This window comes from Pelodiscus sinensis, chromosome 8 (assembly GCF_052426305.1).
Source record: "Pelodiscus sinensis isolate ZL-2025 chromosome 8, ASM5242630v1, whole genome shotgun sequence".
Classification (NCBI taxonomy): domain Eukaryota; kingdom Metazoa; phylum Chordata; order Testudines; family Trionychidae; genus Pelodiscus; species Pelodiscus sinensis.
Window position 1 is genome coordinate 38,259,512 of NC_143059.1, and position 14,065 is coordinate 38,273,576.

Consider the following 14,065-nt stretch of genomic DNA (forward strand, 5'->3'; position numbering starts at 1 on the left):
CAAATTTGATGGTCCTAGCTCTTACTGTGTTGGAGGAGTTCTTGAACAAACAGACTCACAGACAGACAGATGTACATTTATAAAATGTATAATAAGAGGAGAAACTCCTTAAGTGATGCTGTCTCTGCCTAGAGAGTAAGATGTGCAGTGATGGTGACACCTTGCTGGTAGAAGATCTTCAGAGTCCATTGTTATTGTTTCTTGCAATATCAAAAATTCTAAGTAGTGCAAACCACTGAAACATGGTAAGAAGAGGATGGGGATATTTAGGCCATGCTTTAAGGTTGCCACCGGCACAACTTCCAAGGCAACAAAAATGATTAGGGGGCTGGAGCACATGACTTATGAGGAGAGGCTGAGGGCTTTGGGCTTGTTGAGAAGAGAAGAGGAGGGGGTGATTTGATAGCAGCCTTTAATTATCTGAATGGAAGTTCCAATGAGGATGGAGAGATGTTGTTCTCAGATGTTGTTGACAGATGGCAGAACAAGGAGCAATGCTCTCCAGTTGCAGTGGGGGAAGTCTACATTGGATATTACAAAAAACTATTTCAGCAAGAGGGTGGTGAAGCACTGGAACGGGTTACACAGGGAAGGGATGGAATTTTCATTCCTAGAGGTTGTTATGTCCTGGCTTGAAAAAGCCCTGTCTGGGATGATTTAGTTGGGGGTGGACTTGCTTTGGGCAGGAGGTTTGACTCGATCTCCTGAGATGTCTTCCAATTCTATGATCATATGTTTCTATGATTCTAATACTATGGAAACTACCTGGAAAAAGAAAGCACCTGGAAAAACAAAAAGTCAGTGACTCAGAAAAACATTTGGGAAAACAATAAAGAAGTCAGACCCTTCAACATGACACTCAGAATCGTGAACAGAACAGCACATGACTGCAGTAAAAGCAAGAAACTGGCAGATGTCCCATGGGTGAGAGCATAAAGAAAATGAGGACAGCATTATAGGCCTATTCCCACTAGACCTGAAATTGCAGAAGCAACAGTCATATATACTTAAACAGGTTTTTCTGGTTTCCAGTTTTTTTCCTGCCATGTTTTTTCCTATTCAGCATAAACGCATCCTTGGATTTAAAAAAAAAATCGTCATTTCATTCACCATTAAAATACAGAAATGCATTTTTGGAAAAATCACAGCCATCTTGAGATCACTCTATGAGTGAAGCAGGCCTGGCCAAACAGTGGATTCCTGCATTATTCTGTCTGAACACTTCAGGATGGTTCAGGGCTAACATCAGTCCTGTTAGCAAATACCACAGCTATTCCAAAGCAAAACATGTGACAGCCCTGGATCTTTGGCAGCAGCTTGACACAAAGGATAGGGAATCTGACTGAGCCCTAAAGGTAGCAAACCATGACCTTTGGGACTATGGATTATCCCAAAGGTTGGCCTAAGCTTGGATAGGTTGGACTGAGACTCAACCATTGTGTGTTGTGGACAGAGACAGCAGCTGCGAGAAAGTATAGGTGAATGTATTCATAGCTAAAATTCCTAACTTTTAGCTGCAAGGTTTGGGTGTTCCCTTTGAAAGCAAATCACAGCCTTCCAAAGTATGCTTATTAATAAAGGGAGGCAACAAAGATGCTATTGTTGTGCACACCCTTTAATAATAATATTCTGATGTAATAAGCTGGGGGGGAAATTCTATCTGATTTATTCTCTCTTTTCTTTCCTGCTTAATTTACATTACGGCTATCAACATTGTAACCATTAAGGCATCTGATTCTCATCTGTGCAGCAAGGGAGCTCTGGTAATCTCTTCTTTTTCCACAAATCCAACCTGCTTTTTGGTTAAATTTTGGAGATAGACTGATTGAACCAAGTCATTCAGAGACAATAGATTAATGTCTCAGAACAAACCTGTAACCCATTTTAATAGTTCCAGAGAGAGAGAGAGAGAGAGAGAGAGAGAGAGATTGTTGGTGCCTGTGAGATTCCTTCTGAAGGAATGAGGAGGTCTTTATTATTTTTAATGGGGAAGAAGAGAACTGGGGGAGGGAGGGAGTCTGCTGCTGCTATCTTTACTTAACCGAAAAATGGCATGAAGATCAGAAAACATGATAGTGCAGTAAGTACATAATAGACGTGACTCCTTTGTGGCTCTCGGAAGGTAAATGCTCTAGTGGTAGTTTTCAGATTTATTCTATGGAAGTGAGCATTAGGATATACATGGTACTTTGAGCTCCATTCTGAAGGTATTTCCTGAGAATCTCCTGAGAATAGGGGTGCCAAATAATAGATAATTTATTATGTTTACTTTGCAATTGCAATGTTTTATATTTAATGTGGTTGACATAATCTTAGATTTATAACAGAAGTACATATACAAATCAGTTCATATGCGCATTCAGCAGGGGGAATGCCCTTAGACTAGAGAAGGGCTTTTCCTTTGTCCCACACAATTCCATTCATATTTTGATGAGATATAAACTGTTAAAAATTACCATTTCCCTTCTAGTTTGTGTATGGACATGGGGATGGGCTGAAACTGCCACTTCCTAACATTAACATAATGTTGTACACCTGAATATATGACTGTAAGCAGTTCCATTTAAGACTATTAACTTATGATTGTGATTATTTCTGTTACACTTTAATTTTACAGGATTATTCCAAGCCAATTAAATTTTAGAAATTGAAATTCACTGAGGGAATGTGTTACAAAGCACGTGTTTCTGACACACTGAGCAAGCGCTTCTCAGTAGCACCTCATGACTTGAATAGTGGTATTGGTTTTCTTTAATTTTTGAAGAGTAGCATGTTTCTGCAGGGTGCTTGACAAAATGACATCGTGGCCAAACTGAAAGATTCAAGTACTTAAAAATGATGTAATTCAGATCACCTTGATGTGTTAAATGGAAGGTCTTATACAAGGATGAGGTCAAACAACTAAAATTCTAGCCCTAACATTTGTCTCCTGTTTGAGAACCTAAACACTGTTTTCTGCATCTGTGAATTGCAATTTTTCAAAGTCACAATACCAAGATATGTGTTTATAGAACATATAAATAGGTGCATTGTTTTACACAGAACCAAGATGTGGCTGTTTATTATGGTAGCATGTTGGACACATGGAATTGAGAGTTCAGAAGAAACTACGAGAATGGTTGTGAATCCTGAAGCATTCATGAATATTGTGAGTTGCATATTATTACCGGAAAAGAGGTTGGGAGTAGGGAAATCTATTTTGAGTTGTATAACATACAAACAATTTTCTTCATTAACAGAGTGCCCTTTTAACCAAGACCCTTCCCCAACTTGGACATTATTTTCACACTTTCAAATGGCCTTGAGGTCTTTTGTTGAAAGCTATATTGGAATAATAAGTGAGACCTTATTAGAGAGAGCACTTTTTGTTTTCTCTGTAGTCCTACGGGTGGAAGAGACAAGTCAAGTTAATGGTGCCTTTATTTTGTTTTTTTGGGGGAGAGGATTAAATCAAAGTAATAGCTGTCAATATCAAAGGAAATGTAGTTTTTTTCATGGGAATATTAAAGGCTGGGTTGCATGTCTGTGCAGTGGACTAAAAGGACATAAGAAGCCCCTGTACACTAACTACATTTTGTGTCTAGGTATACAGGAGTAAGAAGAACTGTACACCTTCTTACTCCCTTCCTGGAGCAAGCCAGGGAGAGGAGAGGACTGGAGCCTTAATGTCACCCCTTACTGATTGGCAGCAGAGCTAGAGTGTGTTAGAAGTTACATTAATAGGCCAGCAGTAGATTACTATCCCCTGAGAGCAAGGGGTAAGGTACATTTCTGTAAATCACTGTTCCTTTCCTATGATTATACTGAAACATTATTATCCATTATGATTACATGTGTCCTAATATGAAGAGAACAGGTTTAGCCTGAAGAAAGTGTTGAGTAACCAGAGCAAGAAAGGGCTTTAAGTTCACTAAATTCTGTCTCCTAGATGAGGCAATAACTGATTTTGTTACCCACCCAGTTTAGCATATATGGTATATTAGGGTTTTTTCCCTCATTCCACAATAGCAGCTTTTAACTTCCTGAAGGGAGGTTCCCAAGAGGATGGAGAGAGGCTGTTCACAGTAGTGACAGATGGCAAAACAAGGAGCAATGGTCTCAAGTTAGTGGGGGTGGTGTAGGTTGGATATTAGGAAAAATATTACACTAGGAGGGTGGTGAAATACTGGAATGGGTTACCTAGGAAGTGGTGGAACCTCTATCCTAAGAGGTTTTTAAGTCTCAGCTTGACAAAGCCCTGGCTGGGTTGATTTAGTTGGGATTGGTCCTGTCTTGGGCAGGGGGCTGGACGTGATGATCTCCTGAGGTCTCTTCCAGCTCTATGATTCTATACTCCATTACATCCCAGCTTAATATAAATTGCAAGTTTCCTTTCGGAACATGTTTTGTTTTGGTTTTTGACCAGCAAAAGACTAACTCATGTTCTTAGTTTCTTTTGAAGGCTTCATTATGAGTAGTCTGTTATATGACACATGAATATCTCACCATTATGAAATGCAGTGTATGTGAAGAGTCCAGTGTCTGTGATGGGTGCATATGAAGTGGCCTCTGTTAAATTTTAAATGAATTAACTAAAATTAATTAAACATAGAAATATATAGTGGCACCTGGATTACATCCAAGGCCATATTCACAACTGTAATGTGCCTAGTACAGTGACTCAGGGTACATCTAGACTGCATCCTTTATTGGGATGCTAGAAGTATTTTCTTCTGTTTCATGTCTCATCCTTAAGAGATTTGTTTAAATCCAGTTTTGTCTCTATATTTTTGAAGGTAAGCCAAGAGCTTTCCAGAAAACCTGATTCCTTCTTAATAGAAATATTCTTATGGTATAAGGCAGGGATGGGCAAGATATGGCCCACAGGCCAGATCGAACCCACCAAGTTGTTTGATCCAGCCCGCAGCTCCCTCCCCTCACCAGGGGTGCGTGACACATATAGGGAGTCACCAGCCATTTTGAACAGCAAATTCTTCACACCCTCCTTCTCCTCCGGCACCTGATTGGGGTGGGGGAACATGCAAAGTCTCTTCTCCTTGGCAGGGGGTGCGACACCTAGAGGAAGCTGCCAGCTATTCAAAATAGATGGCGGTTCCCAGAAGGGCAGGAGTGGGAGATGAGACTGGCCTGGGAGGCAGGGGAGTGGGTGAAGTCTCCCTCTCCTTCCAGAGGCACACGGTGCCTGGAGGGAACCACGCCTTCTGCCAGATGCCCCACCCTTTCTGGGGGGGGAATGGAGCTGACCCGCGACCACTAGCAAATTTGTTGAAGTGGCCCCCCTGTAAAAATTATTGCCCACCCCTGCTATAAGGTATAAGAAAACACCACTTGAAATGAACAATGAGTTGTCCTAGTTTCAGTAATTCCTTGTTTGGACGGGTTGCATGTACACTGATTTGTTTACAGATTGTGTCAAAAATTCACAAGAGCAAACTATTCTATAAAACACCTTTGTTTTGTTTCCTGCAGAGTGAGATTATTCGCTACAGAGGATATCCAAGTGAGGAGTATGAAATTATGACAGACGATGGCTATTACCTTAGCATCAACAGGATTCCAATTGACACAGGAAATCGTAGAAACTCAAGTATGGCTCTGTTTTATTAAATCAGGAGGGTCTAGATAATCTCCATCCAAGAGTATTATAGAAGCTGCCACATGAAATTGCAAAATACAATTGCAAGGATTTTTTCAATGATTCTGTAAACTCAGCTCTATGACTGAAGAATTGCTAATATAGTACTTATTTTTAAGAAAGGAACAAAAAGTGGTCTGGAAACTACAGGCCTGTCAATTTGCCCTCAACTGAATGCAAAGGAACACTTTTGAAATAGAAAGAAGTTAAAGACACAGAGGTAAACAGCAAATGGGATAAAATACAACATGGTTTTACAAAAGTAAATTGTGCTAAACTTGCCTATTTTTCTCCTTTGAGAAGATAACTGATTTTTAATAAAAGGAAATAGAGCTTATCTACTTGGACTTCAGTGAGGCATTTGATACAGTACTTCATGGGAAATTATTAAAGTTGAGAAGGTGGGGATTAATATGACAATGGAAAGATAAGTAAGAAACTGATTAAAGGGGAGACCACAGTGGATCATGCTGAGAGTTGAACTGTCAGGCTGGAGGGAGGTTACTAGTGGAGTTAGAATCAGAGAACACTAGAACTGGAAAGGACCTCAAGAGGTCATTGAGTCAAGTCTCCTGCCCTCATGGCAGGACCCAGTACCGTCTAGACCATCCCTGATAGATGACTGTCTAGCCTGTTCTTAAATATCTCCAGAGATGGAGATTCCACAACCTCCCTAGGCAACTTATTCCAGTGTTTAACCACCCTGACAGTTAGGAAGTTTTTCTTAATGTCCAGCGTAAACCCAGTTTAAGCCCATTGTTCCTCAGGAATCAATCTTGGGACCATTTTATTTAACATTTCTGTTAATACGTTGGCATGAAAAGTGGGGGTGTGTTAAAATCTGCAGATGACACAAAATTGAGAAATATTGCTAATGGGGGGAAGGCTAAACAATCATACAAGAAGTTCTGGAGGCTCCTGAAATTTCAGTAATAGAAATGGAATGAAACTGAATAGTTCAAAGCACAACATAACACACTAAGGCCTGGTCTACACTACAGCTGAAGGTTGGCTTAAGATACGCCATCCAGCTACACAAAATGCACAGGTGGAGTTGTCATGCTCCCATCGATCTCCCGCTGTGTGGACAGTGTGCAAACACTGCCACTGGCTTCCCTTACTTCTTATAAGGAGCAGGAGTGCCAGCATCAACAGGAGTGACCTTTGAATGTGATCTAGCACGTCTATACTACACCCGCTAATTGAACCCGGGAAGATTGACAGCAGCAGCAGCAATCTTCCGCATAGTGTAGACATAGCCTTAGAGATGAACAGCATGAATTTTTGCTGTAAAATGGGGACTTATCGATGGGAAGCTTCAAAAGAGGAGAAAACCCAAGGTATATTGGTTGATCACAAGATGACTACAAGCCACCTATGTGGCGTGGCAGTAAAAAAGGCTAATGCAGTCCAGGATGCATCAAATAAGGAATTTCCAGTAGAAAAAGAGAAGTGTTAGTGCCATTTTACAACGCTCTAGTGAGAATTCATCTGGAATACTGTGTGTATTTCTGGTATCCTATATTTAAGAAAGCTGATTTCAAACTGGGAGAGGTGCAGAGAAGAGCTATTAGGATGGTCCAAGGAATGGACAACCTACCTTATGCGTGGAGACTCAGAGAGTTTGGCTTCTTTTCCCTAACCAAAAGAAGGCGGATAGGATTGTAGGGTGATCAGATATTCCAAATGTTTAGGAATAGTCCCATTATTCAGAGTTTTCTAGGCACTCACTGAAATCCCCTTCTCTCCCCTCCCCTCCCCCACCTGCCATCCTGATTTTTCACACTTGCTGTCTGGTCACTCTATATGACAGCTCTCTATGAATACACTGGAGGGATAAATACCAGGGAGAGAGAAGACCTATTTAAGTTAAGCACAAGAACAAATGGATATAAACTGGCCATGAATAACTAGATGAAAGTTTTTAACCATCAGAGGAGTGAAGCTGTGGAACAGCCTTCTAAAGGGAGCAGTGGGGACAAAAACAAAACACCTAAATGGCTTCAAGACTCAGCTTGATAAGATTATGGAGAGTATGTTATGCTGATACTGCCTATTTGCAACTGTTAGTCACAAATACCTCCAATGGTCATGACATTGTGAAAGAAATCCAAGGAGAGGGGTCAAATATTATTTTACTAGCTGGACTTACCCAGCGTTGCTCGGGAAACCAGAGGAACAAAATTTAGGAAATTTAGGAAAGGAGGGGATCCTGAGCCAGGGGACCCCCTGGGTCACAGACCCTGGGGGCTGATGGCTCCTGGCCCACACCTGACCTTCTGAGAGCAGCAGGACCCTCCTCCCCCCAGGACTGAGCAGCCAGCCCCCAGGAGAACAGTACACAGTCATGCGGCCAGTAGCAAGAGGATTTCTCTTTGCAAGGCTGGCTCAGGGATCCACCTGCCCTGCCTTGGCAAGCAAAAGCTCAGAGCTCACATCTAACCCCGAAGGCTGGAACCAGACACAGAAGAGCCCCACTCACAGTACGAACAGCAGCTGGCTGGCTTCACAGCAGTGTAATGCATTGAGGGTTTAACCCAGCCCCTCCACCCTGGGCTGCAGCAGGCACATGGATTCCTTCTGCTTGGATAAGCCCAGCGAGCTGAGCAGAAAGGCTGGCCAACTTTGGTTTTTGTTTCCGGAGGGGGGAGTGGCAGGTGTGGAGCGACCCTGGGTGAAGGGAAGGTTACACGCGGGAGGAGCGCCTCAGCTCGCGCCCAGGACTGCAGGTGCCACGGGGGGCAGGGTGGGTGCCTGAGCCATTGCGTGCTTGGGGGTGGGGCACTGCATGCCGGTGGGGTGGGCAGAAGAGGATCAATTATGTAACCTCACGGGTGGGAGTGGGTGAGTCCTGGGAGGGTACACACAGGAGAGGTGCCCCAGCTCACGCCCGGGTCAACCCATGCAAAGTTTGGCTGCTGTAGCTCTTATAGTGTCCAAGTTATTAGCGCACAAACTTACAAACATTCTCCTTTATATATTAGATAGGGTGGTACTTGGACAGATGTGGTGGAAGAAATTCAGATTCTCTGTCTATATGGGACACAGGTTGGCAGTTAGGGAGGTGGTGGGCAAAGGGCAGGGAAGAGTGGAGCGCTGTCTATGTGGGGCACAGAGTGAGATTTAAGGAAGTGGCGCATGAGGGGTGGGGAGGAGCGGGGCGCTGTCTGGATGGTGCACAGGCTGGCAGTTTGGGAGGTGGTGGGGAAGGGTGGGGAGGAGAGGGGCACTGTCTGTATGATGCACAGGCTGGCAGTTAAGGAGGTGGCGCGGAAGGCGGGGTGGCAGCGTGCAAAAGAGCCAACCCTTCTCCCCCTCCCTCCTTCTCTCTCCCCGCCTTCTGTCTGGCCCAGCACCGGTTTTAACTGTCAGCCCCCTTTTCCACTAGTCCGAACTACCTAGTCCGTGCCGCGTGTAGCCGTGCGGCACGGGGTTCCAACAAGCCGGGATTTAAAAATGGCGGCGCCCGGCTTATGCAAATGAAGCCCGGGAAATTCAAATCCCGGGCTTCATTTGCAAGTGCGGTATGCCTACATTACCCTCCTAGTTCGAACTAGGAGGTTAGTGTAGACATACCCCCTGCTAGCAGAGACCTCCCTTTTTCTTTTATAAGAAACAATCGCATTCCAGGCACATTCCATTGTCCTGGCACAACCAAACTCTGACCTTGCTTTAAGTTATGATAAGAGGAAGCTGCATACCAAATTTGGTGGACCTAGCTCTTAACGTTTAGGAGTTTTTGAACACTCTGAAATATGGACAGATATATGGTAGATTAGAGAGATTCTGCATTTGTTAAATAATCCATGTCTTTCTTTCTCAGGTCTGAAGCCTGTTCTTCTCCAGCATGGCTTAGTTTCAGAGGGAACCACTTGGATTACAAATATAGTCAACTGCAGCCTGGGCTTCATCCTAGCTGATGCTGGATATGATGTTTGGATTGGAAATAATAGAGCAAACTACTGGGCAAGAAAACACCACAACTTTACAGCTGACCAGGAGGAATTTTCAGATTACAGGTACCTTAAACCTAATGGCAGAAAGACTTTTTAAAAAAATCTTAATTTTTCCTATTTAAGTGATTTTCTATTTATAAACAAATAGTTCAGACTTACTGGTGAAGTCCAGCTTGTTTGCACTGCTCTGTTTGTGATACAACTTAATCATAATGCATTTTAAGGAGGCAGTGACTGTTTCTACTATTATGCCAGCCATCTAATTCAACTGACAATCTTATACCACTTAAACTTAATGATCCTTCATCATTTATTGTGCTGTGCACATCTCCTGGTGTTCAAGTGTGGGAATTTCAAAGGGTATGTCTACACTACAAAGTTAATTTGAACTAACGGACGTTAGTTCGAATTAACTTTGATAGGCACTACACTAGCGCTCCACTAGTTCGAACTTAATTCGAACTAGCGGAGCGCTTAGTTCGAACTAGGTAAACCTCATTGTACGAGGACTAAGCCTAGTTCGAACTTACTAGTTCGAATTAAGGGGTGTGTAGCCCCTTAATTCGAACTAGTGGGAGGCTAGCCCTCCCCAGCTTTCCCTGGTGGCCACTCTGGCCAACACCAGGGAAACTCTATTGCCCCCCTCCCGGCCCCGGACCCCTTAAAGGGGCACGGGCTGGCTACGGTGTCAGTGCCAGGTGCAAGCCTACCAGCACCCAGCCAGCAGACCCTGCACCTGGCACGGCTCGAGCCAGCCACCCGATGCCCCCCAGCCCTCCTCCTCTTCCCGGGACCAGGCTGGCGGCTCCCGGGAGCTTGCCCGGGACCGCAAGAGGCGGGCACCCGCCTGGGCTAGTGCAGACATCGTGGACCTCGTCCACGACCTCTGCACTAGGCACAGGAAAGTGGCCGTCTAGGGCAGGATAGCTGCCAGTCTGGCCACCCAGGAGCAGGTTTGCATGAAAATCAAGGTGGTCCACTGAGACCCCCGACCCTGAGCCCTGAGCTTACAATGGCCGTACTGGGTCAGACCAAAGGTCCATCTAGCCCAGTAGCCTGTCTGCCGACAGCGGCCAACCCTAGGGACCCTGGAGGGGATGGACCGAAGACAGTGACCAAACCTCATTGTACGAGGTTTGTAACTCTTAAGTGCTTGTAACCTCTCCCAGCTTACTAGCTTTTACAAACTCAAGTGTATACTCTTAATAATCAGCAAGTGGTCCATTCTCTGTTACCCATTCCCAGCCCTGACAATTAAGCAGAGGCTAGGGACACCATCTATGCCCATCCTGGCTAATGGAAGTCTTGGCCTCCACAACATTCTCTGGAAAGGAATTCAACAGATTATGTGTTGCACGAAGAAATGCTTCCTTTTGTTTGTTTTAAATCTGCTGCCTATTAATTTCTTTTGTGACTTTTAATTCTTGTGTTATGAGGAAGGTAAATAACTTTCCTTATTTACTTTCTCCACATCCAGTCATGATTTTATTGACCTTTATCATATCCCTCTAGAGTCATCTCTTTTCCAAGATGAATAGTCCTAATCTTAATAATCTCTCCTTATATGGCAGCTGTTCCATGTTCCTAATCATTTTCGTTGCCCCTTTTCTGAACCTTTTCCAATTCCAGTATATCTTTTTTTTTTAGATCTGCATACAATATTTAATATGTGGGCATATCATTGATTTAGATAGAGCAATACAGTATTTTCTGTCTTATTATGTATCCCTTTCTTAACGATTCCCAGCTATTACAAATAATTTATGAACGTATTGAGAATTAGACACAAGATAGATCCCTGCAGGACCTCACTTGATATATTCTTCCAGCTTAACTATAAACCATTACTCTCTGACTATGGTTTTCCAACCAGTTGTCATCTACCTCATAATAGGTTTATCTAGATAGTTCACTAACTTGTTTACAAGACAAAAATGTGAAAAATATCAAAAACCTTACTTTATGGAAAGCTTACTTAAAGCCTTACTTAATAGTCATGACATATTACTTCAACTACTATCCCATACTCACAGAGCTCGTTACCCTGCCGCAGAAGGCTATTGAGTTGGTTTGACGTTATTATCACATTATTATCTGCTAGGTAATTACAAATGGATTGATTTATTATGTGTTGCATTATATTTCTATGTACTGAAGTTAAACTGACTGGTCTATGATTTCCTAGGTTGCCTTATTCTCCTTTCTATAGATATTGTAGTGGGTTCACTCACTTTCCATACGGCTTCTTCCCTCAGGGTGGCTTGTGGGGAAGTAACCGGCTGCTCCAATGCCAATGCGCCCCCTTTGGGTGAGGTGTTCTCTTCTGGGCACTGCTTTCCGGCAGTGACCTCTCTGATCTTGGTCTGCGCCCCCTTCTGGGGAGGAGTCATTGTTCTTCCTCCACTCCTCCTCTGGGGTCCTCCCTACGACCCCCAGTTCTTCTCCCACTCTGCCTGCCCAGATGCTTTCTGCAACCCTGCCTTGTGGATTTATGGCCTGGGGCTTTCCTGTCTCAAACTCCCCCAGCTTATCACAGCTGCCTCCTTGTGAACCGTGGCTGCCTCCTTGCAGCCCGGCCTTTTAGGGCTGCCTCCTTGCAAGCCCCGCCCTCCATGACTGCCTCCTGCAGCCCCTAGGACCTCAGGCCGGGTAGCCTAGGTTTGCTAGGCCGAAGCCTCTCTCACTGCAGGCAGACAGGCAGGTCCTTCTCCTCCTTCCAGGAGTTGCTTTATACGGCCTCCAGCTGGGCCCTCATTAGCTGCCTCAGCTGTGCTTCCCTCCTTCACTCCAGCTCCCAACCCCTTAAAGGGCCAGTGCAGGGCAATGCCCTGCCACAATATATACTTTATTTTTTTTCATTTACGAATCCTTGGGTATCTCTCCTGTCTTCCATGAGGTCTCAAAGATAATCTGTAATGGCTCAACTATCTCTTCAATCAGTTCCTTAAGTATTCTAGCGTGTATCTTATCAGACTTTGACATCTTAAAGATATCTAATTTGTCTAAGAAATTCTTAACCAGTATTTTTCAGCTTCAGATTCTATCCCATTTACACTGATGTTCACTATGTTAGTCATCCAAATGTTAACATTTTCCGGTGAAAACTGAAAATATAAAAAGCATGTAACAGTTCGGCCATTGCTGTGTTTTCTCTTGTTGTCTTTTCCTCCTGACTAAGTAATTGGCTTACCTTGTCTTTGATCATCTTCTTGCTTCTCAATATTTGTAAAATGTTTTCTTGTTATTTTTTATGTCCTGAGATAGTTTTAATCTCATTTTTGCCTTGGCATTTTAAATTTTGTCCTACATGCTTGTAATATTTTATTATATTAATTCTTCATAATTTGACATAGCTTCCACTTTTTGTAGGACTCCTTTTTCACTGAAGAGATCCTGAGTAAGCCAGGGTGGTCTCTTATATTTCCAATCTTTTCTATGCACTAGGATAATTTTACTTTTATGACCTTATTAATATCCTTTTAAAAGTTGCCAACTCTCCTGAACTTTATTTTCCCATAGATTTGCTTCCCAGCAGATTTTTGCCTCCCAATTCTCTGAGCATATGTCTACAAAGCAGGGCTAAAGTTGAATTAACCTACGCAACTTCAGGTACGTCAATTGCGTAGCTTAAGTTGAAATAGCTTAGTTTGGCTTTTGGAGCTGTCTACAGAGCAGGAAGTTGAAGGAAGAACTCTTTCCCTTCAACTTCCCTTACTCCTTATGAAATGAGGGCTACAGGAGTTGAAGCAAGAAGTCCTCAAGCTCAACATTATTTCAAAATAAAGGCTTGTAGTGTAGACACACGCTATGTTATTTCAGAATAATGTCAGTTATTCTGTGTAGACGTACCCAGAGTTTGTTACAGTCTGCATTCCTAAAGTTAATTGCTTTTTATTCTGCTATTTTCTACCATTCCTTGGAATCATGAATTTTATCATTTCATGATCATTTTCACCCAAGCTGCCTTCTATATATAAAATGTCAAAAAACCGTTGAGCTGGAATTAATATACACATTCGACACCCTGAAACTAAGGTTTAAATAGACACATGGAGTGGTTCTCACAATACAATAGGTTATTTCCCATTCTGATGCTCTTACCTTCTCATCGCCATTGGAGATGAGCCAATCCAATCAAATTTAATAAGCACTGATATCACAATCTCATTTCTGTATCTCTTTCTTTTTTTCTTTGTTTCTTCAGCATCTGAGCAAGTGAATTGTATCTCCCCAAAGCTTATGCCCTTATACTCTAATAATTTTTTTAGTCTTTAAAGTACCACCAGACTCTTTGTTGTTTTTGCTGACATAGGTTAAGAAGGCTACCCCTCTGAAACCAGTTTCTTCCTATTTGTCAGAACAAATCTAGAACAGCCTCTCCTCCAGTCATTTTCTCTATCTTCTGTTATAAAAAGCTGTCTCCAGTGCATTCCAAGAACTTGTTGGAGCCTTCCAAGAATCTGTTGGATAATCT

The 14,065-nt window shown here is 43.0% G+C and overlaps 1 protein-coding gene across 2 annotated transcripts in view; it reads left to right on the forward strand.

Moving 5' to 3' along the window:
• Nucleotides 1-1,641: 1,641 nt before the first annotated feature.
• Nucleotides 1,642-14,065, forward strand: part of LOC102463807 (lipase member M-like) — a 37,009-nt gene continuing 24,585 nt past the window's right edge. For both annotated transcript variants that reach the window (XR_016350173.1, XM_006121484.5), the window contains exons 1-4: nucleotides 1,642-1,763; nucleotides 3,043-3,148; nucleotides 5,470-5,587; nucleotides 9,459-9,654. Coding sequence is in view for 1 of the 2 variants with exons in the window: in XM_006121484.5 (XP_006121546.4) it covers nucleotides 3,050-3,148; nucleotides 5,470-5,587; nucleotides 9,459-9,654 (413 nt within the window). In the remaining variant the exon portion in view is untranslated. The remainder of the gene's footprint in view (nucleotides 1,764-3,042; nucleotides 3,149-5,469; nucleotides 5,588-9,458; nucleotides 9,655-14,065) is intronic.